The 26,883-nt window shown below is 58.8% G+C and overlaps 2 protein-coding genes across 2 annotated transcripts in view; both read left to right on the top strand.

Moving 5' to 3' along the window:
* The window catches only part of LOC141972563 (uncharacterized), a 28,012-nt gene extending 13,098 nt beyond the window's left edge, over nt 1-14,914 (top strand). The window contains 14 exon segments of the mRNA XM_074930456.1: nt 709-1,101; nt 1,556-1,948; nt 3,420-3,809; nt 3,898-3,914; nt 4,302-4,836; nt 5,362-5,426; nt 5,522-6,243; nt 6,675-6,765; nt 8,576-9,026; nt 9,480-9,878; nt 10,788-10,877; nt 11,567-11,956; nt 12,412-12,804; nt 13,497-14,914. Of these exon segments, the coding sequence (XP_074786557.1) occupies nt 709-1,101; nt 1,556-1,948; nt 3,420-3,809; nt 3,898-3,914; nt 4,302-4,836; nt 5,362-5,426; nt 5,522-6,243; nt 6,675-6,765; nt 8,576-9,026; nt 9,480-9,878; nt 10,788-10,877; nt 11,567-11,956; nt 12,412-12,804; nt 13,497-13,657 (4,490 nt within the window). The 3' untranslated portion in view covers nt 13,658-14,914.
* A 1,486-nt stretch (nt 14,915-16,400) lies between these two features.
* On the top strand, nt 16,401-24,543 carry LOC141972562 (uncharacterized). Its single transcript, XM_074930455.1, has 8 exons — nt 16,401-16,434; nt 17,879-18,379; nt 19,081-19,527; nt 21,119-21,138; nt 21,448-21,883; nt 22,492-23,010; nt 23,814-24,158; nt 24,254-24,543. Exons 1-8 carry the CDS (start codon nt 16,401-16,403, stop codon nt 24,412-24,414), a joined length of 2,463 nt encoding a protein of 820 aa, XP_074786556.1. The 3' UTR covers nt 24,415-24,543.
* Nucleotides 24,544-26,883: the final 2,340 nt, after the last annotated feature.

Genomic DNA, 26,883 nt, shown 5'->3' with positions numbered 1-26,883 from the left:
CCCCAGCAGTTGGACAAGGTATTTAAACAGGGGAACTTGGAAGGGGAGGAGGAAGGGGAGGGAAATAGCTCTGTAACCAGCGAGGGAGAGGAAGGCTGGCAGGAGGCGGGAGGTGCCCTGAGCAGAGAGTGCCCTGCACCCGTGGAGCCCCACGGGGGAGCAGATGCCCCCCCAGAGCCCCTGGGAGGGACCCAGGTGGGAGGAAGATCGTGGAGGACTGTCTCCCGTGGGAGGGAGCCCAGGGCGGAGCAGGGGAGGAGTGTGAGGAGTCCTCCCCCTGAGGAGGAAGGGTTCACTAATGGGGGATCTTCCAGCCACCAGTAGCGGGTGGAAGCTCTACCACAGCTTTGCAGCTGCTGAGGATGCAGCACTGGAGGGGGGACTGTGCGTACGGAGGAGGCGATGAGCAGGGGAAGGGCTCAGGGGCAGGAAAGGGGGGGACCCCCAAGGAAAGGCTGTAAAAGGGGCTGCAGCGCACTACAAGGGGGTCTTGTGTGCCTTGGCCATCGCCGTTGGTCCTGTCGTCGTTATTCAATCTCTGTCTGAGCTCTTTGTGGCCCCAGCGCTGGCTCCTGGGGGGACTGGTGTGAGCGGGTCTGGGGTCACCTGCAGGAGTGGGGCTGGGGGTGTCGGGCCCCTGCTCTGTGGTGCGGGGTGATCCGTGAGGGAGTAAAATACCCAGAGAACCCCAACAATGCTCTTTCACAGGGACGGATGGTGAAGACCTACAGGAAGATGTAGCCCAACCACGGAGTACCTCCAGACAGAAGGAGCACAAGTGTGAGCACTGTGGGAAGGTCTTCATGCGCAAAAGCATCCTGACCGATCACCGACGCATCCACACCGGGGAGAAGCCTTTCAAGTGCCGGGATTGTGGGAAGAGTTTCACGACAAGTGGGAACCTCCTGAGTCACCAGAGGACACACACCAAGGAGAAGCCCTTTCCCTGCATCACATGCGGGAGATGCTTTTCTGATAGCTCACACCTCATTAGACACCAACGAACTCACACAGGAGAGAGACCCTACCCCTGCTCGCACTGCGAGAAGAGGTTTTTACGGAATTCTGACCTCAGGAAGCATCAGAGGACCGTCCATCCTGGTGAGTCCTCGGGGGGGTAGTTAACCCCATATCAAGTTGTGCTCAGTTCTGAAATGGAGAGGAGGGGGTTTGGGGGCTGATTGGGCCAGAATTTGGTCCAGACCTGGCTGGGCATCCATGTCCCCATGGGCGGGGTGAGTGATGGCCTCCTCCTGACTCCTCCTGGTAAATTACTTTTCCCTCCACTCATGGGTTTTCTCACATTTCCCCTTCCCAGATTCACCCCCAGAGGGTGGGAGCAGCCAAGAGCCCAACCCTGCCCCATCCCGACCTGCCCCATCTCCATCCCCGGCCCTCCCGGGCGGTGGGGAGAGTTTTGGGCATGTGAAATTGGGAATGAAGGGTGGGTGCTGGTCCAGGGTGAAGGAGGAGGAGGGATGGGGAGGGATAGAGGAGGAGGAGGAAGAAGAGCAAGGATGGGGTACCAAGACAAAACCAAAATGCTCTTTCAAAGGGACGTGTGCTGGAGATACTCAAGGAGGCACATCCCAACCACCGAGTAGCTTCAGATACAAGGAGTACAAGTGTGAGTATTGTGGGAAGTTCTTTGCTACGGGGAGTGAGCTGAGACGTCACCAACGGACCCACACGGGAGAGAGACCCTACAAGTGCCAGGATTGTGGGAAGAGCTTCAGGGAAAGTGGGAGACTTCTGAGTCACCAGAGGACACACACCAAGGAGAAGCCCTTTGTCTGCACCACGTGTGGGAAACGCTTCTCCTGGCGGTCAAACCTCATTACACACCAACAAACTCACACAGGCGAGAGACCCTACCCCTGCTCGCTCTGCGATATGAGGTTCTTAAGGTATTATGGCCTCAGGAGGCATCAGAGGGCCGTCCATCCTGGTGAGTCCTCCAGGGGGGTTTAACCCCATATCAAGTTGTGCTCAGTTCTGAAATGGAGAGGAGGGGGTTTGGGGGCTGATTGGGCCAGAATTTGGTCATGGACTGACTGGGCATCCATGTCCCCATGGGCGGGGTGAGTGATGGCCTCCTCCTGACTCCTCCTGGTAAATTACTTTTCCCTCCACTCATGGGTTTTCTCACCTTTCCCCCTCCCGGGTTCAGCCCCAGAGGGTGGGAGCAGCCAAGAGCCCAACCCTGCCCCATCCCGACCTGCCCCATCTCCATCCCCGGCCCTCCTGGGATTCGAAGAGTTTTGGGGGGGTAAAATTTGGAAGCTGTGGTGGGTTCTCGTTCAAGATTAAGAAGCATGATGGAAGGAGGAGGACGAAGAGAAGCCGGAGGAGTTTCAGGCATGAAGGAGTTGTAAGGATGGATGACGGGGAGGGATGAAGATGAGTTTGGGTGGAAAGAAGAAACACACACACACCCCCTCACACCCCCACAGAGCCATGGGCACCCGTACCCTTGCACTCCATCTCCTCATGTACTTGTGAAGCACACACAGGGGACAGGCAGGGGACAGGCAGGGGACCTGCTGCTCCTGGCCAAGGCCGAGCCAATTAGTGACGGTGGCCCCAGCAGTTGGACAAGGTATTTAAACAGGGGAACTTGGAAGGGGAGGAGGAAGGGGAGGGAAATAGCCCTGTAACCAGCGAGGGAGAGGAAGGATGACCCGAGGCGGGAGGTGCTCTGAGCAGAGAGTGCCCTGCACCCGTGGAGCCCCACGGGGGAGCAGATGCCCCCCCAGAGCCCCTGGGAGGGACCCAGGTGGGAGGAAGATCGTGGAGGACTGTCTCCCGTGGGAGGGAGCCCAGGGCGGAGCAGGGGAGGAGTGTGAGGAGTCCTCCCCCTGAGGAGGAAGGGGCGAGGGAGGGTCTGGGTCGGGTTCAGGTGCCCTCAGGACTCAAAGCACAACAGGGTTCTCACTGGCAAGGCCATCAAGGACATTAAACCTGCCCAATTAGCATTAATGACCACAAATGAACCTCTCTGGGTCCGCCACCGGGGATCTTCCAGCCACCAGTAGCGGGTGGAAGCTCTACCACAGCTTTGCAGCTGCTGAGGATGCAGCACTGGAGGGGGGACTGTGCGTACAGAGGAGGCGATGAGGAGGGGAAGGGGTCAGGGGCAGGAAAGGGGGGGACCCCCAAGGAAAGGCTGTAAAAGGGGCTGCAGCGCACTACAAGGGGGTCTTGTGTGCCTTGGCCATCGCCGTTGGTCCTGTCGTCGTTATTCAATCTCTGTCTGAGCTCTTTGTGGCCCCAGCGCTGGCTCCTGGGGGGACTGGTGTGAGCGGGTCTGGGGTCATCTGCAGGAGTGGGGCTGGGGGTGTCGGGCCCCTGCTCTGTGGTGCCGGATGATACGTGAGGGAGTAAAATACCCAGAGAACCCCAACAATGCTCTTTCACAGGGACGCATGGGGAAGACCTACAGGAAGATGCATCCCAACCACGGAGTAGCTCCAGAAAGAAGTACCAGTGTGAGGACTGTGGGAAGTTCTTCAGGGGCAAATGCAAACTGACCGATCACCTACGCATACACACGGGAGAGAGGCCCTACAAGTGCCAGGATTGTGGGAAGAGTTTCACGACAAGTGGGAAACTCCTGAGTCACCAGAGGACACACACCAAGGAGAAGCCCTTTGCCTGCACCATGTGCGGGAAACGCTTCTCCTGGCGGTCAAGCCTTATTAGACACCAACAAACTCACACAGGAGAGAGACCCTACCCCTGCTCACACTGTGAGATGAGGTTCTTACGGTATTATAGCCTCAGGAGGCATCAGAGGGCCCTCCATCCTGGTGAGTCCTCCGGGGGGTCTTAACCCCATAGCAAGTTGTGCTCAGTTCTAAAATGGAGAGGAGGGGGTTTGGGGGCTGATTGGGCCAGAATTTGGTCGGGACCTGGCTGGGCATCCATGTCCCCATGGGCGGGGTGAGTGATGGCCTCCTCCTGACTCCTCCTGGTAAATTACTTTTCCCTCCACTCATGGGTTTTCTCACCTTTCCCCCTCCCGGGTTCACCCCCAGAGGGTGGGAGCAGCCAAGAGCCCAACCCTGCCCCATCCCGACCTGCCCCATCTCCATCCCCGGCCCTCCCGGGGGGGAAGGGGGGAATTACAAGGGGGTTAAAACTGAGAGCAAGGAGGACAAGAGAAGGGAGGGAACCGAGCAGGCAGAGCCACGCAGGAGGTGGGTGCTCTTCATGTGCCTTAAGAGCCCCCAGCTGAGCCCCTTTGGTCCCCCCCAGGCGCTGGGACAGCCGAGCAGAAGGAGGAGCAGTGCCAGCCCAGGGCAGAGCAGAGGGGGATGCTGCAAGGGCCCCAAGAGGAGCCCCAGAGCCCCGCGGTGGCCGTGGAGCACGATGGCCAACAGCAGCCCCGGGATACGCAAGGGAGCCGCGGAACGGGGGAACCCCGAAAATGCTCTTTCAAAGGGACGTACGGTGAAGACCCTCAAGAAGACACAGCCCAGCCACAGAGTAGCTCCAGAGAGCAGAAGTACCAGTGTGAGGAGTGTGGAAAGGTCTTCATGTGCAAAAGTATCCTGACAGATCACCGACGCATCCACACGGGAGAGAGGCCTTTCAATTGCCAGGATTGTGGGAAGAGCTTCACGCAGAAAGGAAACCTCAGGCGTCACCAGAAAACACACACCAAGGAGAAGCCGTATCTCTGCACCACATGTGGGAAACGCTTCTCTGATAGCTCACACCTCATTACACACCAACAAACTCACACAGGAGAGAAACCCTACCCCTGCTCACTCTGCAAGATGAGGTTCTTAAAGAATTCTGACCTCAGGAGGCATCAGAGGACCGTCCATCCTGGTGAGTCCTCAGGGGGGGCTTAACCCCATATCAAGTTGTGCTCAGTTCTGAAACGGAGAGGAGGGGGTTTGGGGGCTGATTGGGCCAGAATTTGGTCCGGACCTGGCTGGGCATCCATGTCCCCATGGGCGGGGTGAGTGATGGCCTCCTCCTGACTCCTCCTGGTAAATTACTTTTCCCTCCACTCATGGGTTTTCTCACCTTTCCCCCTCCCGGGTTCACCCCCAGAGGGTGGGAGCAGCCAAGAGCCCAACCCTGCCCCATCCCGACCTGCCCCATCTCCATCCCCGGCCCTCCCGGGGGGAGTTTTGGGGGAGTGAAAATGGGGATCAGGGGTCGATGCTGGTGTGGAGTGGGGGAGGCGTGGGGGAGTAGGATTCAGAACGAAGGAGCGGGAGGGATGGAAGTGGAGCTGAAGAACCAAGAGTGGACACACACACACACACACACACACACACACACACCCTGCCCGCCATGGGCACCCGTACACTTAGACCCCCCATTTCTGTGCACACCCACACGCAGACACAACCCTCCCACCTTCCAGCAGAGTTATCACCTCAGGAGGCATCAGGCAGCCCTTCCCCAGGGTGAGTCCTCCCGGGGGGGTTTAGCGTGAGATGTCGCAGGCCCTGGGGGAGCTGTGGGTGGCGATGGCTGAGTGCAATGGATTTCTCTCCTGCAGGCACCGAGCCCCCAGCTGGAGCCAGGACAAGCACCCCCGGTGCTGGAGGAGGAGTTGGAGAGCAAGGAGGAGCAGACACCGCCGGGACAAGGGGAGGGCGTGAAGAACACCCACCCAGCCACCAGCAAGCCGGTGGCCCGCGCCACGCGGGGGACCTCTAACTGCCCCGAGGGTGGGAAGATCTTCCGCGGGAGTAACAGCAGGAGACGTCACCAAAGAAATCACCCGGGAGAACGACCCCACAAGGGCCCAGATGGCGGGAAGACCTGCAAGGACTTCTCCAGCCTCATCTCCCAGCACAGGGCCCAGAAGGGAGAGAGACCGTACAAGTGCCTGGAGGGTGGGGAGAGCTTCACCCTTCCTGAGCAGCTCCCACCTCGCCACGCACGACTGTCTCCCCGCACAGGAGAGCTCCCACCCGTGCCTGTTCTGCGGGCAGTCATTCAGCGTGGGCACCGGGTGTCTTGTCCACCAGAGGCCCCCTTGGAGGAGGTGCCCGTGGGCCAGGGAGCTTCTCTGGGGGCGATGGGCCCCCAAATCAGGGGCCTGTGGCCTCCCTGGGTAGGGACTTCCAGCCCTCTGGTCTCGTCCCATGAGCCGGGCGATGCTGGAGGGGAACTTGAGAGATGTCTGGGGGTGCTAATGCCCCAGCAAGGTGTGTGTGGGGGTGAGGGGCTGCGTGAGCCTCTCTCTGATCTAAACCTGAGTGCCTGCACAGGGGAGTAAATTTGGAGGAGATTTGCCGGCAGGTGCCTCGGGTACATGGACAACGTGGCTCTTCCTTCACCCAGCGCGTGGGACCATCCCGCCCCAGAGCCCCAGCACCTCCCTGGGGACTCGTGGGTGCGGGCAGAGGCGATGTTTAAGAACCGCTGCCTGCCTGGGAACCCAGGGAGCTCCCCTGAGCCCAGAGGGAGTGTAAAGGCTCGTTAGTCCGCGAGGGCGTTAACAAGAGCCAGCGCCGAGCAAAGTGCTGGACAGTCTCGGTACGACGTGCTGGGGGTGTTGGTTGTGCGGCACAAGCTGTGACCCCCGTGTGGTGTTTCACTCCGTTTGCTCTCAGGATGTTTCTCTCTCCCTGCTCATCTCTCCCTTCGTTAAGTGTGTGTCCCGTTAATTAACACGTGACTCCAACCTGTGCGGCTGAACTCAGGCGGTGGCTTTTGTGCTTCCTGGTGGGATACAGCGATCCCCGAGCAGAGGGATTTATTTCTGGGGAGTCGGCGCAGAGCTGGGGGCTGGTGGTAATTCCCCCCGGCCAGCGCCCCGCCCCAGAGAACCCCCCTGGATTTCTCCACTTGGGAGCACACGCAGACACCGGGGCTGGAGTGACCGGGGGGTTTCTTATCGCCCTGTCCCTCGCGGGTTCCCAACGCGCCTCGTGGCGATGCCAACACACAGGGTCTTGTCATCGCTGGGCCCAGCTCCGAGGGGGGGACGCGGCTTCTTGGGCTTCAGCTGAGTCGGCATTCGGGGTCTGCCCCCTCCCTCGGCTTAATTACGGGGATTGTGTGTGTGTCCCCTCCTGCTGGTCCTGCTCCTCCTCCAGCCCTCCCCCTCCTCCATCCCTCCTCCTTCATCCTTTTCCTGTTCATTCCCCGGCTCCTCCTCCTCCAGCCCTCCCCCTTCTGCTCGTCCTTCATCCCTCCTCCTCCTCGTCCTGCTCCTCCTCCATCCTTCCCTCTCCTTCATCATTACTCGTCCTACTCCTCCATCCCTCCTCCTACTGTGTCTGCTCCTCCTCCTCCATCCCTCTCGTCCATCCCTCGTCCTGGTCGTCCTTCATCCCTCCCCCTCTTCCAGCCTCACCCCCCCCCATCCATCCACGTTTTCAGCACTTGACCCTCTCGATCCCGGCGCCCCCAGGGGACCTGCTGCCGCCTCTCGGGGTGCTCAGCACCCCCTGCCCGGGGCTCAGCACCCACCCGGCTGCACCCTGTTGTGCTGGTTTGGGTGTGCAGGGGCTGGGAGCGGCGGAGGGGGGACAGGGGGGGCTCCTGCGAGAAGATGCTCAAAGCTCCCGCGGCTCCAGGTCGGACCCGCCCCTGGCCAAGGCCGAGCCAATTGGCGGCGGCGAGTTCTGAGATAAGGGATTGAACCAGGGGAGGATGGGAGGAGGAGGAGGAGGAAGAGGAGGAGGAGAAAAAGAGAAGGGGGGAGGGAAATAGCTCTGCGACCAGCGAGGAAGAGGAAGGATGGCAGGAGGCGGGAGGTGCCCTGAGCAGAGAGTGCCCTGCACCCGTGGAGCCCCACGGGGGAGCAGATGCCCCCCCAGAGCCCCTGGGAGGGACCCAGGTGGGAGGAAGATCGTGGAGGACTGTCTCCCGTGGGAGGGAGCCCAGGGCGGAGCAGGGGAGGAGTGTGAGGAGTCCTCCCCCTGAGGAGGAAGGGGCGGCAGAGACAAGGGGTGATGGAGTGACCCCAAGCCCCATCCCTGCCCCCTGCGCCGGGGGGGGAGCAGGGAGAGAAATGGGGAGCAAAGCTGAGCCCGGGCAGGAGGGCTGGGGGGAAGGGCTTTGGAGATGTGGTTGTATTTCTCACTGTCCTGCTCTGCCGGATTGGTACATCGGGGGTGGGGGGTTCAAATGCCATTGCTGTTCTTTCTTCCTCCCCGATGGAGTCTCTCTGCTGCCCCAGACCATAACGGGGGAGACACCCCCCAGCCTCGTCCTTGTCTGGATCCCCCTTGGTCATTAGTTTAATTTTCCTCCTTATCCCTGTGGGGGAAGGGGTGAGGGAGGGTCTTTTTGGGGCTCTGGTGCCCTCGGGGCTCAAACCCCAACACGGCGCTAAGGGGAAAGACGATGGGGGGTGTGAGGAGGAGGAGAAGGGAAGGGAGGGATCCGAGCAGGCAGAGCCATGCAGGAGGTGGGTGCTCTTCATGTGCCTTAAGAGCCCCCAGCTGAGCCCCTTTGGTCCCCCCCAGGCGCTGGGACAGCCGAGCAGAAGGAGGAGCAGTGCCAGCCCAGGGCAGAGCAGAGGGGGATGCTGCAAGGGCCCCAAGAGGAGCCCCAGAGCCCCGCGGTGGCCGTGGAGCACGATGGCCAACAGCAGCCCCGGGATACGCAAGGGAGCCGCGGAACGGGGGAACCCCGAAAATGCTCTTTCAAAGGGACGTACGGTGAGGACCCTCAGGAAGACACAACCCAACCACCGAGGACCTCAAGACAGAAGGAGCACAAGTGTGAGCACTGTGGGAAGGTCTTTCCCTGGGGGAGCAACCTGAGAGTTCACCAACAGATCCACAGGAGAGAGAGGCCCTACAAGTGCCAGGATTGTGGGAAGAGCTTCAGGGATAGAAGGAACCTAGTGGGTCACCAGAGGACACACACGAAGGAGAAGCCCTTTGTCTGCACCACGTGCGGGAGACGATTCTCCTGGCGCCCGAACCTCACTGCACACCAAAGAATTCACACAGGAGAGAGACCCTACCCCTGCTCGCACTGCGAGATGAGGTTCTTGTTCAGTTCAAACCTCAGGAGGCATGAGAGGACCGTCCATCCTGGTGAGTCCTGGGGGGAGTTAACCCCATATCAAGTTGTGCTCAGTTCTGAAACGGAGAGGAGGGGGTTTGGGGGCTGACTGGGCCAGAATTTGGTCCGGACCTGGCTGGGCATCCATGTCCCCATGGGCGGGGTGAGTGATGGCCTCCTCCTGACTCCTCCCGGTAAATTACTTTTCCCTCCACTCATGGGTTTTCTCACCTTTCCCCCTCCCGGGTTCACCCCCAGAGGGTGGGAGCAGCCAAGAGCCCAACCCTGCCCCATCCCGACCTGCCCCATCTCCATCCCCGGCCCTCCCGGGGGGTGGGGAGAGTTTTGGGCATGTGAAATTGGGAATGAAGGGTGGGTGCTTGTCCAGGTTGAAGGAGCAGGAGGGATGGAGGAGGGATAGAGGAGGAGGAGGAAAAAGAACAAGAATGGCGTACCAGGGGAAAACCACAAGTGCTCTTTCAAAGGTACTTTCAAGTGTGCTGAAGACACTCAAGAAGGCGCATCCCAACCACTGAGTAGCTCCAGATACAAAGAGTACAAGTGTGAGTATTGTGGGAAGGTCTATCTCTTGGAGAGCGACTTGAGATATCACCAACGTACTCACACGGGAGAGAGGCCCTACAAGTGCCAGGATTGTGGGAAGAGCTTCACGACCAATGGGAATCTCGTGCGGCACCAGAGGACACACACGAAGGAGAAGCCCTTTCCCTGCACCACGTGTGGGAAACGCTTCTCCGGTAGCACAGCCCTCATTAGACACCAACAAACTCACACAGGAGAGAGACCCTACCCCTGCTCACTCTGCGAGATGTCGTTCATGCAGAATTCAAACCTCAAGAGGCATCAGAGGGCCGTCCATCCTGGTGAGTCCTCAGGGGGGCTTAACCCCATATCAAGTTGTGCTCAGTTCTGAAATGGAGAGGAGGGGGTTTGGGGGCTGTTTGGGCCAGAAATTGGTCCGGACCTGGCTGGGCATCCATGTCCCCATGGGCGGGGTGAGTGATGGCCTCCTCCTGACTCCTCCTGGTAAATTACTTTTCCCTCCACTCATGGGATTTCTCACCTTTGCCCCTCCCGGGTTCAGCCCCAGAGGGTGGGAGCAGCCAAGAGCCCAACCCTGCCCCATCCCGACCTGCCCCATCTCCATCTCCGCCCCTCCCCGGGAGTGAAGAGTTTTGGGGGGGTAAAATTTAGAAGGTGTGGTGGGTTCTCGTTCAGGATTAATAAGGAGGAGGGAAGGAGGAGGACGAAGTGGAGGAGTAGGAGGTTCAGGCATGAAGGAGTTGTAAGGATGGATGACGGGGAGGGATGAAGATGAGCTTGGGTGGGAAGAGGAAACACACACACACCCCCCCACACCCCCACAGAGCCATGGGCACCCGTACCCTTGCACTCCATCTCCTCATGTACGTGTGAAGCACACACAGGGGACAGGCAGGGGACAGGCAGGGGACCTGCTGCTCCTGGCCAAGGCCGAGCCAATTAGTGACGGTGCCCCACTGTCGTGGTAAAGACGGACACGACAAACGACTGTTGCAGGCAAAATGTCTAATCATCTTTATTTTCCAAACCCTTCTTTTATTTCTGCTTTCCCAGACCCTGTGGTCATTTGATTGGTCACATAGTTGTCTTTTACCGTCAGCACTGCTCTGGGTTAATCTGATCTCTTCATCTGCTCCTCCATAGGTGTGAGACTGCAGCTCTTGCATCCTGCTCCCTTGCTTGCTGTTCCTCTTATCTTGATTATTCAGCAGACATTCCTTCTTTTCAAGGGTACGCTGGAGTCTTATCAAGGAGGAAATCTTCAATCAGGCTGGGGGCAGAGCCGCTGCCTTCCTCAACAGCCCCACCACTGGGACAAGGTATTTAAAAAGGGGACCTGGAAGGGGGAGGAGGAGGAGGGGTGGGTGAAATACCTCTGCTAACAGGGAGAGGAAGGCCGGCAGGAGGCGGGAGGTGCCCTGAGCAGAGAGTGCCCTGCACCCGTGGAGCCCCACGGGGGAGCAGATGCCCCCCCAGAGCCCCTGGGAGGGACCCAGGTGGGAGGAAGATCGTGGAGGACTGTCTCCCGTGGGAGGGAGCCCAGGGCGGAGCAGGGGAGGAGTGTGAGGAGTCCTCCCCCTGAGGAGGAAGGGTTCACTAATGGGGGATCTTCCAGCCACCAGTAGCGGGTGGAAGCTCTACCACAGCTTTGCAGCTGCTGAGGATGCAGCACTGGAGGGGGGACTGTGCGTACAGAGGAGGCGATGAGCAGGGGAAGGGGTCAGGGCAGAAAAGGGGGGGACCCCCAAGGAAAGGCTGTAAAAGGGGCTGCAGCGCAGTAGAAGGGGGTCTTGTGTGCCTTGGCCATCGCCGTTGGTCTTGTCGTCGTTATTCAATCTCTGTCTGAGCTCTTTGTGGCCCCAGCGCTGGCTCCTGGGGGGACTGGTGTGAGCGGGTCTGGGGTCATCTGCAGGAGTGGGGCTGGGGGTGTCGGGCCCCTGCTCTGTGGTGCGGGGTGATCCGTGAGGGAGTAAAATACCCAGAGAACCCCAAAATTGCTCTTTCACAGGGACGCATGGGGAAGACCTACAGGAAGATGCATCCCAACCACAGAGTAGCTCCAGAAAGAAGTACCAGTGTGAGGACTGTGGGAAGTTCTTCAGGGGCAAATGGAAACTGACCGATCACCGACTCATCCACACGGGAGAGTGGCCCTACAGGTGCCAGGATTGTGGGAAGAGTTTCACAGCAAGTGGGAACCTCCTGAGTCACCAGAGGACACACACCAAGGAGAAGCCCTTTGCCTGCACCACGTGTGGGAGAAGCTTCTCCTTTAGCTCAAACCTAATTAGACACAAACGAACTCACACAGGAGAGAGACCCTACCCCTGCTTGTACTGCGAGAAGAGGTTTTTACGGAATTCTGACCTCAGGAAGCATCAGAGGACCGTCCATCCTGGTGAGTCCTCGGGGGGGTAGTTAACCCCATATCAAGTTGTGCTCAGTTCTAAAATGGAGAGGAGGGGGTTTGGGGGCTGATTGGGCCAGAATTTGGTCCGGACCTGGCTGGGCATCCATGTCCCCATGGGCGGGGTGAGTGATGGCCTCCTCCTGACTCCTCCTGGTAAATTACTTTTCCCTCCACTCATGGGTTTTCTCACCTTTCCCCCTCCCGGGTTCAGCCCCAGAGGGTGGGAGCAGCCAAGAGCCCAACCCTGCCCCATCCCGACCTGCCCCATCTCCATCCCCGGCCCTCCTGGGGTGTGGGGAGAGTTTTGGGCATGTGAAATTGGGAATGAAGGGTGGGTGCTGGTCCAGGGTGAAGGAGGAGGAGGGATGGGGGAGGGATAGAGGAGGAGGAGGAAGAAGAGCAAGGATGGGGTACCAAGACAAAACCAAAATGCTCTTTCAAAGGGACGTGTGCTGGAGATACTCAAGGAGGCGCATCCCAACCACCGAGTAGCTCCAGATGCAAAGAGTACAAGTGTGAGTATTGTGGGAAGTTCTTTGCTACGGGGAGTAAGCTGAGATGTCACCAACGGACCCACACGGGAGAGAAGCCCTTCACGTGCCAGGATTGTGGGAAGAGCTTCAGGGAAAGTGGGAAACTTCTGAGTCACCAGAGGACACACACCAAGGAGAAGCCCTTTGTCTGCACCACGTGTGGGAAACGCTTCTCCTGGCGGTCAAACCTCATTACACACCAACAAACTCACACAGGAGAGAGACCCTACCCCTGCTCACTCTGCGAGATGAGGTTCTTACGGAATTGTGACCTCAGGAGGCATGAGAGGACCGTCCATCCTGGTGAGTCCTCCAGGGGGGCTTAACCCCATATCAAGTTGTGCTCAGTTCTGAAATGGAGAGGAGGGGGTTTGGGGGCTGTTTGGGCCAGAAATTGGTCCGGACCTGGCTGGGCATCCATGTCCCCATGGGCGGGGTGAGTGATGGCCTCCTCCTGGTAAATTACTTTTCCCTCCACTCATGGGATTTCTCACCTTTCCCCCTCCCGGGTTCAGCCCCAGAGGGTGGGAGCAGCCAAGAGCCCAACCCTGCCCCATCCCGACCTGCCCCATCTCCATCCCTGGCCATCCCGGGGGGAGTTTTGGGTGGGTGAAAATGGGGACCAGGGGTGGATGCTGGTGTGGAGTGGGGGAGGCGTGGGGGAGTAGGATTCAGAATGGAGGAGCGGGAGGGATGGAAGTGGAACTGAAGAATGAAGTTTGGATGCACATACCCCCACACACGCACAAACACACATCCCACGCCACACACGCCCCCCACCCGCCATGGGCACCTGTACACTTAGACCCCCCATTTCTGTGCACACCCACACGCAGACACAACCCTCCCACCTTCCAGCAGAGTTATCACCTCAGGAGTCATCAGGCAGCCCTTCCCCAGGGTGAGTCCTCCCGGGGGGTTTAGCGTGAGATGTCGCAGGCCCTGGGGGAGCTGTGGGTGGCGATGGCTGAGTGCAATGGATTTCTCTCCTGCAGGCACCGAGCCCCCAGCTGGAGCCAGGACAAGCACCCCCGGTGCTGGAGGAGGAGTTGGAGAGCAAGGAGGAGCAGACACCGCCGGGACAAGGGGAGGGCGTGAAGAACACCCACCCAGCCACCAGCAAGCCGGTGGCCCGCGCCACGCGGGGGACCTCTAACTGCCCCGAGGGTGGGAAGATCTTCCGCGGGAGTAACAGCAGGAGACGTCACCAGAGAAATCACCCGGGAGAACGACCCCACAAGGGCCCAGATGGCGGGAAGACCTGCAAGGACTTCTCCAGCCTCATCTCCCAGCACAGGGCCCAGAAGGGAGAGAGACCGTACAAGTGCCTGGAGGGTGGGGAGAGCTTCACCCTTCCTGAGCAGCTCCCACCTCGCCACGCACGACTGTCTCCCCGCACAGGAGAGCTCCCACCCGTGCCTGTTCTGCGGGCAGTCATTCAGCGTTGGCACCGGGTGTCTTGTCCACCAGAGGCCCCCTTGGAGGAGGTGCCCGTGGGCCAGGGAGCTTCTCTGGGGGCGATGGGCCCCCAAATCAGGGGCCTGTGGCCTCCCTGGGTAGGGACTTCCAGCCCTCTGGTCTCGTCCCATGAGCCGGGCGATGCTGGAGGGGAACTTGAGAGATGTCTGGGGGTGCTAATGCCCCAGCAAGGTGTGTGTGGGGGTGAGGGGCTGCGTGAGCCTCTCTCTGATCTAAACCTGAGTGCCTGCACAGGGGAGTAAATTTGGAGGAGATTTGCCAGCAGGTGCCTCGGGTACATGGACAACGTGGCTCTTCCTTCACCCAGCGCGTGGGACCATCCCGCCCCAGAGCCCCAGCACCTCCCTGGGGACTCGTGGGTGCGGGCAGAGGCGATGTTTAAGAACCGCTGCCTGCCTGGGAACCCAGGGAGCTCCCCTGAGCCCAGAGGGAGTGTAAAGGCTCGTTAGTCCGCGAGGGCGTTAACAAGAGCCAGCGCCGAGCAAAGTGCTGGACAGTCTCGGTACGACGTGCTGGGGGTGTTGGTTGTGCGGCACAAGCTGTGACCCCCGTGTGGTGTTTCACTCCGTTTGCTCTCAGGATGTTTCTCTCTCCCTGCTCATCTCTCCCTTCGTTAAGTGTGTGTCCCGTTAATTAACACGTGACTCCAACCTGTGCGGCTGAACTCAGGCGGTGGCTTTTGTGCTTCCTGGTGGGATACAGCGATCCCCGAGCAGAGGGATTTATTTCTGGGGAGTCGGCGCAGAGCTGGGGGCTGGTGGTAATTCCCCCCGGCCAGCGCCCCGCCCCAGAGAACCCCCCTGGATTTCTCCACTTGGGAGCACACGCAGACACCGGGGCTGGAGTGACCGGGGGGTTTCTTATCGCCCTGTCCCTCGCGGGTTCCCAACGCGCCTCGTGGCGATGCCAACACACAGGGTCTTGTCATTGCTGGGCCCAGCTCCGAGGGGGGGACGCGGCTTCTTGGGCTTCAGCTGAGTCGGCATTGGGGGTCTGCCCCCTCCCTCGGCTTAATTACGGCCATTGTGTGTGTGTCCCCTCCTGCTGGCCCTGCTCCTCCTCCAGCCCTCCCCCTCCTCCATCCCTCCTCCTTCATCCTTTTCTGTTCATTCCCCGGCTCCTCCTCCTCCAGCCCTCCCCCTTCTGCTCGTCCTTCATCCCTCCTCCTCCTCGTCCTGCTCCTCCTCCAGCCCTCCACTTCCTTCACATTTGACCAGCTCCCACGCTTCTTCCCCACTTTCACAGCGTCCCCTCAAACTCCCCCCACCCCCGGATAGGGCCAGTGACGTAGATTCACACCCCCCCTTCCCTGCCGGGATTTCCCTGAGGGATGGAGAATCCATGTCCAGCTGCCCCCCAGAAGCCGCAGTATCTGGTGATACAGAGAAATGATTTCTTTCTTTGCAACCTATTTACTTACGACAACACTTATAGCAACTGTATAGCAACGTAAAATGGTTTTGAATATAGCTAATATTTCTTAATAATCCTTTCGCCCAGACTGTTGTGTGGAAGCTTCCCTAGGGCCACTGTGTTCACTAAAACAAAGTAGATATATGTGGAAAGTTACCAAAAACTACAATGCTCTGCAAAAATAAGAGTCATGTCCTTGGGAAGCAGATGGGTTCTAACAAGTTGAGTCTTTGTAAAGGCTAGATAGCCGTATATGGGCAGGACAAACTAATATACTGGTGCTTTTAGATAAGATAGTGGTGATAAACCAGCTGGAACCAGTCTTGTTGTTCAAAAAATTGGATAAGAGGCTGCGCGTGCTCCGAGGAACGGGGTGAAAGTACAAGGTGAAGAGGAATGTGAGCCTTCCTCCAGAAGATCCCTGAAGACGCCCCCCAGGAGGCAACGCGCAAGCTGGAAGAGAACATCAACGGCTGACACCAGGCTCTAGAACTAACCCAGCCTTACTTATGCGTATGGATACTCGTATTGTGTCATGAAATGCGTATGGATATCCACACTCCATACATTTCCGCTAAAATGTGCTGTTGGGCTCCAAATTGTGTGGAGAAATCCCCTTGCACCGAGTTGTAGAGTCTGTTTCTGTGAATCAACCCCAAAACTGCCCCCCATCCTCCTGCAGGGCCATGGATGGAGATGCACACCCCCCCTTCCCTGCAGGGATTTCCCTGAGGGATGGAGAATCCGCATCCCGGCGCCCCCAGGGGACCTGCTGCCGCCTCTCGGGGTGCTCAGCACCCCCTGCCCGGGGCTCAGCACCCACCCGGCTGCACCCTGTTGTGCTGGTTTGGGTGTGGAGGGGCTGGGAGCGGCGGAGGGGGGACAGGGGGGGCTCCTGCGAGAAGATGCTCAAAGCTCCCGCGGCCCCAGGTCGGACCCGCCCCTGGCCAAGGCCGAGCAAATTATCGACTGGCCACGCCCCTGGGATCAGGGATTTGAAAAGGGGAATGTCGGAGGTAAATACCTCTTCAAACAGCGAGGGTGAGGAAGGACGGAGGAGCGGGGAAGGTTCCCTGGAGCAGAGACTCCCCTGCACCAACTGCGAGGAAAAAAGCTCTACAACTCCCGGAGAGTACTAAAGCAGGTACGTTTATTCCTCCACCGGGGTGCAAGGCAATTTCTCCACAAAGCTTGCACCCCAACAGCACATTTTAGCGGAAATGTGTGGAGTGTGGATATCCATGTTCGTTGCATGACACAATACGAGTATCCATACGCATAAGTAAGGCTGGGTTAGTTCTAGAGGCTGGTGTCAGCAGGTTACGTTCTCTTTGCACCTGCTCGTTGCGGTCTGGAGATCATCCTCGGGGGTCTGCTGGAGGAAGGCTCACAGTCCTCCTCACCTTGTACTTTCCAGCCCGTTCCTTGGAGCTATGAGCGGATTTTCCTGAGTAATTTCTCGAACCATGCGAATGCTCCCAGCCGGTTTACTCCCTCTATCTTATCTAAAAGCACCAGCATAATAGTTTCTCCTCTCCCTACATGGCTGTCAGGACTCTGTAAGGACTCGGCTTGTTAGAGCACATCTGCTTCCCATGAACATGTCTCTTGTTTTCGTAAACACGGTGGTTCTTGGCAAGTTTCCACAGAACGCTCAGGGCGCGCAGGAATATTAATAAATATACAGAAATCATTATACCTTGCTATAAGGAAATAAGTTGCAAAGCAGGTGATCATATCGCTGTATCACCATGGAGCCCCACGGGGGAGCAGATGCCCCCCCAGAGCCCCTGGGAGGGACCCAGGTGGGAGGAAGATCGTGGAGGACTGTCTCCTGTGGGAGGGAGCCCAGGGCGGAGCAGGGGAGGAGTGTGAGGAGTCCTCCCCCTGAGGAGGAAGGGGCGGCAGAGACAAGGGGTGATGGAGTGACCCCAAGCCCCATCCCTGCCCCCTGCGCCGGGGGGGGAGCAGGGAGAGAAATGGGGAGCAAAGCTGAGCCCGGGCAGGAGGGCTGGGGGGAAGGGCTTTGGAGATGTGGTTGTATTTCTCACTGTCCTGCTCTGCCGGATTGGTACATCGGGGGTGGGGGGTTCAAATGCCATTGCTGTTCTTTCTTCCTCCCCGATGGAGTCTCTCTGGTGCTTCAGCCCACAACAGGGGAGTCCTCCCCTCAACCTTGTCCTTGTCTTGATCCCTCCCGGCCTTTTGGTTTTTTGTCCTGACCATCCCTGTGGGCGAAGGGGCGAGGGACTGCCAAAGCCCAACACGGGGCTAACAGGCAAGGCCCTGGGGGTGTGAGGAGGAGGAGAAGGGAAGGGAGGGAGCCGAGCAGGCAGAGCCATGCAGGAGGTGGGTGCTCTTCATGTGCCTTAAGAGCCCCCAGCTGAGCCCCTTTGGTCCCCCCCAGGCGCTGGGACAGCCGAGCAGAAGGAGGAGCAGTGCCAGCCCAGGGCAGAGCAGAGGGGGATGCTGCAAGGGCCCCAAGAGGAGCCCCAGAGCCCCGCGGTGGCCGTGGAGCACGATGGCCAACAGCAGCCCCGGGATACGCAAGGGAGCCGCGGAACGGGGGAACCCCGAAAATGCTCTTTCAAAGGGACGTGTGGTGAAGACCCTCAAGAAGGTGCAACCCAACCACGGAGTAACTCCAGAGAGAAGAAGTATGTGTGTGAGCACTGTGGGAAGGTCTTCACTAGTGGCAGCAACCTGACCTGTCACCAAAAGATCCACACGGGGGAGAAGCCCTACAAGTGCTGGGATTGTGGGAGGAGCTTCACGCTGAGATGGAACCTCCTCTGTCACCAGAAGAGACATACAAGGCAGAAACAATTTCACTGCAACACGTGGGGGAAACCCTTCTCCTTTATATCGGACCTCATCAGACACCAACGCACCCACGTGGAAGGGAGACCGTACACCTGCTCACACTGTGACATGACTTTCTGGCAGCGTGATCACCTCAGGAGGCATCAGTTAGCTGTGCAGAACGGTGAGTCCTTGGCGTGGTCTTAAATCCGTATCACGTCGTGCTCAGAAGTAAAATAGAGAGCAGTGGGTTTGGGAGTGGGAGTTGGCCACATTTTGGTCAGGAACTGGCTGGACACCCATCAACCCATGGGTGAGGGTGAGTGATGGTCTGTCTCTCTGTCATCTGTTGAACTATTTTCTGGCCCATCTCCATCCCCGGCCATGCCAGGGGATGGGGGCAGGTTGGGGGGGTGTGAATGTGGGGACCAAGAGTGGGCCCTGGTCCGGGGTGAATAAGGAAGTGGTATGGGAGAGGGGGAGGGATGGAGGAGAAGGAGGAGCAGGAAGATGAAGGAGGAAGAGGATGAGGTGTAGTAGTAAAGGGGAGACACACACACACACACACACACACACATACCAGAGCCCCTGTGCCTTTACACGCTCAGTAATGGTACAAGGGCTCCAGCAGCAGGCAGCACCGTACTGGGTGATACTGGTCTGGGTGGGAGCTGCTGGAGGAGGTGGGTGCTCTTCATGTGCCTTAAGAGCCCCCAGCTGAGCCCCTTTGGTCCCCCCCAGGCGCTGGGACAGCCGAGCAGAAGGAGGAGCAGTGCCAGCCCAGGGCAGAGCAGAGGGGGATGCTGCAAGGGCCCCAAGAGGAGCCCCAGAGCCCCGCGGTGGCCGTGGAGCACGATGGCCAACAGCAGCCCCGGGATACGCAAGGGAGCCGCGGAACAAGAACACGCCGAAAATGGATTTTCAATGAGACGTGTGCTGAGGACCCTCTGGAGGCTGCAACAATACCATGGGCTAGCTGCAGAGAGGAACACGAGTGTGAGTACTGTGGGAAGGTTTTCACATACAGGAGCAACCTGAACTGTCACCTACGGATCCACACCGGGGAGAAGCCCTTCAAGTGCCAGGATTGTGGGAAGGGCTTCACTCAGAGAGGGAGCCTCCTCCGTCACCAGAAGAGACACACAAGGCCGAAGGGGTTTTGCTGTAGCACGTGTGGGAATTACTTCTCCGTTAGATCGGACCTCATCAAACACCAACGCACCCACACGGGAGGGAGGCCGTATGCCTGCTCGCACTGCGAAATGACTTTCTGGCAGTGTCATCAGCTCTGGAGGCATCAGTTAGCTGTCCACAACGGTGAGTCCTTGGAGAGTACTTAACGACGTGCTCAGCAATAAAATGGAGAGGAGAGGGTTTAGGGGTGAGGATTGGCCAGATTTTGGTCAGGAACTGGTTGGGCATCCACCCGTCCATGGGTGGGGGTAAGTGATGGCCTTTGCATTTTTCCTCTGTCTGTCTCCTGCTATTGAACAATATTTCAATTCCATGCAGAGGTTTTCTGACTTTTCCTGTTCTTTCCCCCTTCCCGGGTTCACCCACAGAGGGTGGGAGCAGCCAAGAGCCCAACCCTGCCCCACCCTGACTGGCCCCGTCTCCATACCTGCACCTCCTGGGGAATGGAGGGAGTTTTGCTGGGGGAGTTAAAGAGGGGACCAGGGGTGGGCACTGGTCCAGGTTGAAGAAGTGGGAGGGATAGAGGAGGGGGAGGAGCAGGAATATGAAGTATGAAGGCGGACAAGGCGTGTCAGTAAGAGCAGTTACACACAGAATCACAAAATCACGGAATTGTCTAGGCTGGAAAAGACCTTGAAGGTCATCCAGTCCAACCATCAACGCAACATTAACAGTTCCCAACTCCCCCAGGTCCCTCAGCGCTGGCTCAGCCCGACTCTTCAACCCCCCCAGGGATCCCGGGGACTCCCCCCTGCCCTGGGCAGCCCATTCCAACGCCCAACAGCCCCTTCTGCACAGAAATCCTTCCTCAGAGCCAGCCTGACCCTGCCCTGGGCAGCTTGAGGCCATTCCCTCGGGGCCTGGCGCTGGGGCCTTGGCTCCAGAGACTCATCCCCCCTCTCTGCCCCCTCCTGGCAGGGAGTTGCAGAGGGCCAGGAGGTCTCCCCTCAGCCTCCTCTTCTCCAGACGGAACCCCCCCAGTTCCCCCAGCCGCTCCCCAGCAGACCTGTGCTCCAGACCCTGCCCCAGCTCCGTTGCCCTTCTCTGGCCACGCTCGAGTCATTCAATGGCCTTTTTGGGGTGAGGGGCCCAACACTGAGCCCAGGAATCGAGGGGCGGCCTCCCCAGGGGGCAGATCCCTTCCCTGTCCCTGCTGGCCACGCTGGTGCTGACACAAGCCAGGATGCCATTGGCCTCCTTGGCCCCCTGGGCACCTGCTGGCTCATTATCCATCGATTAACCCCCCAGTCCCTCTCTGGCTGGCCGCTCTCCAGCCACTCCTCCCCAGGCCTGTAGCCCTGCTGGGGGTTGTTGTGGCCCAAGGGCAGCCCCCGGCATTTGCCCTCAGTGAAACTCCCCCAGTTGGGCTCAGCCCATCGTTCCAGCCTGTCCAGGTCTCGCTGCAGAGCCTCCCCACCCTCGAGCAGACCAACACTCCCACCCAACTGGGTGTCATCTGCAAATTTAGTGAGGATGCACTTGATACCCTCGTCCAGGTCATCAGTGAAGATTTTAAATCGGAGTGGCCCCAAAACCGAGCCCTGAGGGGCGTCACTCATGACCGGCTGCCAATTGGATTTAACTCTGTTCACCACAACTCTTTGGGGCCGGGCATCCAGCGAGTTCTTTACCCAGCAAAGCACACCCTCGTCTCCTCAGACACTTGTGTGAAACAATGCTCATGAGCACCCCCACAAAACACAGCCCCCACAACTTCACGTGGACACAGATGCATGCGGAGACACAGAGGTACACAGAGCCCCTGTGCCTTTACACACTCACTGAGTGTAGAAGGGCTCCATCAGCTGGCAGCACCATGCTGGGTGATACTGGTCTGGGCGGAAGCTGCTGGAGGAGGTGGGTGCTCTTCATGTGCCTTAAGAGCCCCCAGCTGAGCCCCTTTGGTCCCCCCCAGGCGCTGGGACAGCCGAGCAGAAGGAGGAGCAGTGCCAGCCCAGGGCAGAGCAGAGGGGGATGCTGCAAGGGCCCCAAGAGGAGCCCCAGAGCCCCGCGGTGGCCGTGGAGCACGATGGCCAACAGCAGCCCCGGGATACGCAAGGGAGCCGCGGAACGGGGGAACCCCGAAAATGCTCTTTCAAAGGGACGTACGGTGAAGAACTTCAGGTAGACACAATCCAACCACGGAGTAGGTGCAGAGAGAAGGAGCACAAGTGTGAGCAGTGTGGGAAGGTGTTTGCCTGGGAGAGAACCCTGCGCCGACACCAACGGATCCACACAGGAGAGAAGCCCTACAAGTGCATGGACTGTGGAAAGAGCTTTACGGTGAGCTGGTACCTCCTGAATCACCAGAGGACACACACCAAGGAGAAGCCTTTTGTCTGCACCACATGTGGGAAATGCTTTTCCTTTAGTGCAAGCCTCTTTGTCCACCAGCGCATCCACACAGGAGAGAGACCGTACGCCTGCTCGCACTGTGCGATGACCTTCCGGCAGAGAGATCACCTCAGGAGGCATCAGCAAGCCCTTCACAATGGTGAGTCCCTGGATGGGGCTTAATCCCTTATCGTGTTGTACTCAGCAATAAAATGGAGAGGAGGGGGTTTGGGGGTTGGGTTGGCCAGAGTTTGGTCAGGAACTGTCTGGGCATCCATCTCCCCATGGGTGGAGGTGAGTGATGGCATCCTCCAGCCTCTTTCTGCCACTTGTAAAATTTTTTAACCTCGACCCACAGGGGTTCTCACTTTTCTTCCTCTTCCCCCCACAGTGGGGGGCAGCAGCCAACAGCCAAACACTGCCCCATCGTGACCTGACCCATCCCCATCCCTGCACCTCCGGCGGGTGGAGGGAGTTTCGGTGGAGGGGTTAAAGTGGGAACCAGGGGTGGGTGCTGGTCCAGGTTGAAGAAGAGGGAGGGATGAGGGAGGAGTAAGGATGAAGGATGGGAATGGATGGAAGAGGAGTGTGAGCATGAATACGGGACACGCACACACACGCATTTACATGCCCAGCAGCGCTAGAAGGGCTTCAGAAGCTGGCAGCACTGTACTGGGATTTATTGGTCTGGGCAGGAGATGCTGGAGTAGGTGGGTGCTCTTCATGTGCCTTAAGAGCCCCCAGCTGAGCCCCTTTGGTCCCCCCCAGGCGCTGGGACAGCCGAGCAGAAGGAGGAGCAGTGCCAGCCCAGGGCAGAGCAGAGGGGGATGCTGCAAGGATGCCCCAGAACAAGAAGACCTCAAAAACGCTCTTTCAGAGGGACGTGTGCTGAAGACCCTCAAAAAGACACAACCCAACCACGGAGTAACTCCAGAGGGAAGGAGGAGTACAAGTGTGAGCAGTGTGGGAAGGTTTTCACCTGGGAGAGAAGCCTGCGCCGTCACCGATTGATCCACACAGGAGAGAAGCCTTACAAGTGCGTGGACTGTGGAAAGAGCTTTACGGAGGGCTGGTACCTCCTGTATCACCAGAGGACACACACCCAGGAGAAGCCGTATCTCTGCACCACGTGTGGGAAACGCTTCTCCTTTAGCTCAAGCGTCTTTGTCCACCAGCGCATCCACACGGGAGAGAGACCGTACGTCTGCTCGCAGTGTGGGAAGAGCTTCCGGCAGAGAGATCCGCTCAGGAGGCATCAGCAAGCCCTTCACAACTGTGAGTACTCGGGTAAGGTTTAACCCCTTATCGTGTTGTACTCAGCAATAAAATGGAGAGGAGGGGGGTTGTGGGTTGGGTTGGCCAGAGTTTGGTGAGGAACTGTCTGGGCATTCATCTCCCCATGGGTGGAGAGGAGTGATGGCCTCATCCATTGTTCTCCTGCCAATTCTTGTCAAATTTTTTACCTCCACCCACAGAGGTTCTGAGTTTTCTTCCTCTTACTCCCCATGGTGGGTGGGAGCAGCCAACAGCCTAACCCTGCCCCATCCTGACCTGACCCATCTCCATCCCTGCACCTCCTGGGGGTTGGAGGGAGTTTTGATGGGGGGGTGAAAGTGGGGATCAAAGGTGGGTGCTGGACCATGTTGAAGAAGAGAGAGGGATGGGAGAGGAGTAAGGATGAAGCAAGGGAAGGCATGGAAGAGGACTGTGAGCAAGAATAAGGGACGTACAAGAACACACCCATCATTTATATGCTCAGCACTAGAAGGGCTCCAGCATCTGGTAGGATCCTACTGGGTGATACTGGTCTGGGTGGGACCTGCTGGAGTAGGTGGCTGCTCTTCATGTGCCTTAAGAGCCCCCAGCTGAGCCCCTTTGGTCCCCCCCAGGCGCTGGGACAGCCGAGCAGAAGGAGGAGCAGTGCCAGCCCAGGGCAGAGCAGAGGGGGATGCTGCAAGGGCCCCAAGAGGAGCCCCAGAGCCCCGCGGTGGCCGTGGAGCACGATGGCCAACAGCAGCCCCGGGATACGCAAGGGAGCCGCGGAACGAGGGAACCCCGAAAATGCTCTTTCAAAGGGCCATGTGGTGAAGACCCTCAAGAAGATGCAAGAAAACCACAGCGTATCTCCAGATGGAAGGAGTACGTGTGTGAGGACTGTGGGAAGGTCTTCACCTGTGGAAGCAACCTGACCCGACACCGACGGATCCACACGGGGGAGAAGCCCTACAAGTGCCAAGTCTGTGGGAGGGGCTTTGCGCAAAGTGGAAACCTCTTGAGTCACCAGAGGACACACACCAAGGAGAAGCCCATTAGCTCTGATCTTATCAATCACAAATGGACCCAAAAAGGAGAGAGACCGTACAACTGCTTGCACTGTGGGATGATTTTCTGGCATATTAATAACCTCAGGGACCATGAGGCAGCCCTTCACCAGGGTGAGTCCTCCCGGGGGGGTTTAGCGTGAGATGTCGCAGGCCCTGGGGGAGCTGTGGGTGGCGATGGCTGAGTGCAATGGATTTCTCTCCTGCAGGCACCGAGCCCCCAGCTGGAGCCAGGACAAGCACCCCCGGTGCTGGAGGAGGAGTTGGAGAGCAAGGAGGAGCAGACACCGCCGGGACAAGGGGAGGGCGTGAAGAACACCCACCCAGCCACCAGCAAGCCGGTGGCCCGCGCCACGCGGGGGACCTCTAACTGCCCCGAGGGTGGGAAGATCTTCCGCGGGAGTAACAGCAGGAGACGTCACCAGAGAAATCACCCGGGAGAACGACCCCACAAGGGCCCAGATGGCGGGAAGACCTGCAAGGACTTCTCCAGCCTCATCTCCCAGCACAGGGCCCAGAAGGGAGAGAGACCGTACAAGTGCCTGGAGGGTGGGGAGAGCTTCAGCCACAGCTCGAGCCTTTCCTCGCATCGGAGGCCCCGCACTGCAGAGAAACCTCCTTCCTGCTCTGCTGTGGGGAATCCTTTACTCCGAAGCAAACACTCATCTTGCACCAGCGGATCCCCCCCGGGGAGATGCCCAACCCCTGCCCGCAGTGCCAGAAACAGGGAGGAACCCGCGCGTGGCCTCGAAACACTCCTCCTAGCCATCAGATCGATCAGTAAATTGTCCACCCGTGGCAACAACACTCCGGGTTTGTACTCTCTGCGCCACTGTTCTCACGCTGGGACCACGGAGCGTGGGGCAGGTTTGGGGTCCTTGGGGAAGGGCCGTCCAAGAGAGCTGCATCTTCCGCCCGGTGCTCGGGTTTTCCCAGCCCAAAGCAGAAACAGTCTGGCTCTGCTCGACCACCGGCACACGGAAGAAAGCCCCTTCCAAACGCAGGCCTGTAAAATCAGTCTCCCTGTGCGGGACCGAGGCGAGGGGGGGATACGGATTGGGGAGCACAGGGTGCCCCCGGAGCTCTCACCTTCCCTCCTCTCCAGTCCTGTCCAACCTGTGCTCAGGAGAGTGAGGTTTCCTCACCACTGGGACTGGAGCACTGAACTCTGATGGACGTTCCCTTCCCTGTCCCCCTTCCAGACAGGATTGAGTAGAGGGGCGAGTCCTTTCCGAGCTGCCAGGTTGCTGGGATTTTGTTTCTTCCTTACGGGCTGGGCCCCTGGTTTCCGGCTCCATCTTTTGCAGAGTCACATTCTTGGCTCGTGCCGGCGTTCCCGATGGCCACACTCTGGCCATTACCGCATTTACTACTTTGTCGGGAATAGTCTCTTCTTTTGCAGGGTCCTTCCCAGTTCAGCAGCATTGCTGGGCTCATATCAAAGGGTGAGGGGGGACACGGTTTCTTGGTCTTCAACTGAGTTGGCATTCGGGGTCTATCCCCCCCCCCCCCAATTAACTAAGGCCAATGGTGTGTGTATCCCCTCTTGCTGGTCCTGCTCCTCCTCCATCCCTCCACCTTCCTCACACTTGACCAGCTCCCACACTTGGTCCCCACTTTCACAGCGACCCCCAAAAGTCCCCCCACCCTCTGAGAGGGCAGCGATGGAGATGCACAACCCCCTTCCCTGCAGGGATCTCCCTGAGGGATGGAGAATCCACATCCAGCCGCCCCCCATAACCCGCTGCGCTCCTGTGTGTCCCCCACTTGCCTCTACCGCAGGCAGGTACAGGCAGGGGACAGGCAGGGCACAGGCAGCATACCTGCTGCTGCCTCTCGGCATGCTCAGCACCCCCTGCCCGGGGCTCAGCACCCACCTGTGGGAGAGAGGCAAGTCAACATCAGCCTGTCTGCTCTGCGCAGCCCCTGAGCAGCAGCAAGGCTTTGATGAGAAACAGGCCTTGGAAAAAAGATAAGAAACTGCTGAGTTGTGCCAAGGCGGCGGGGAAAAACAACGGACAGCTGCAGCCCTGAGCTGTGGAAAAATACTGAACTGTGAGAAGTTACTGCTGCATGAACAAGAAGGTGATTGGTCTGCACAGCGTTAGAGTGTTAGAGTGGTTTTCTGCTGATAGGAGAAAAGGTTGATAAGTCTCTAATTGCTGATTTGCTAATTATGAAGTAAGAGATTTGGCGAGAGCGTAAGTATGTACTAGAGGGGAAATAAACAGCTTTGCTTGATAACTCTCATAGAGCTGTGCAAGTCCATTATTCTACCGCAAAACCCTCTCGGCTGCACCCTGTTGTGCTGGTTTGTGTGTGGAGGGGCTAAGAGCGGGGGAGGGGGTACAGGGGGGGCTCCTGCGAGAAGATGCTCAAAGCTCCCGCGGCTCCAGGTCGGACCCGCCCCTGGCCAAGGCTGAGTAAACTAGTGATGGCGTCCTGCTCTGAGATAAGGGATTTAAACAGGGAAGGTTGGGAGGAGGAGGAGAAAGAGGAGGAGAAAGAGGAGGAGGACAGGAGGGAAATAGCTCTGCAACCAGCGAGGGAGAGGAAGGACGACCCGAGGCGGGAGGTGCCCTGAGCAGAGAGTGCCCTGCACCCGTGGAGCCCCACGGGGGAGCAGATGCCCCCCCAGAGCCCCTGGGAGGGACCCAGGTGGGAGGAAGATCGTGGAGGACTGTCTCCCGTGGGAGGGAGCCCAGGGCGGAGCAGGGGAGGAGTGTGAGGAGTCCTCCCCCTGAGGAGGAAGGGGCGGCAGAGACAAGGGGTGATGGAGTGACCCCAAGCCCCATCCCTGCCCCCTGCGCCGGGGGGGGAGCAGGGAGAGAAATGGGGA

The sequence above is a fragment of the Athene noctua genome, chromosome 34, assembly GCF_965140245.1.
Source record: "Athene noctua chromosome 34, bAthNoc1.hap1.1, whole genome shotgun sequence".
In the NCBI taxonomy this organism is placed as follows: domain Eukaryota; kingdom Metazoa; phylum Chordata; class Aves; order Strigiformes; family Strigidae; genus Athene; species Athene noctua.
This window is presented reverse-complemented; position numbering and strand designations above follow the sequence as displayed.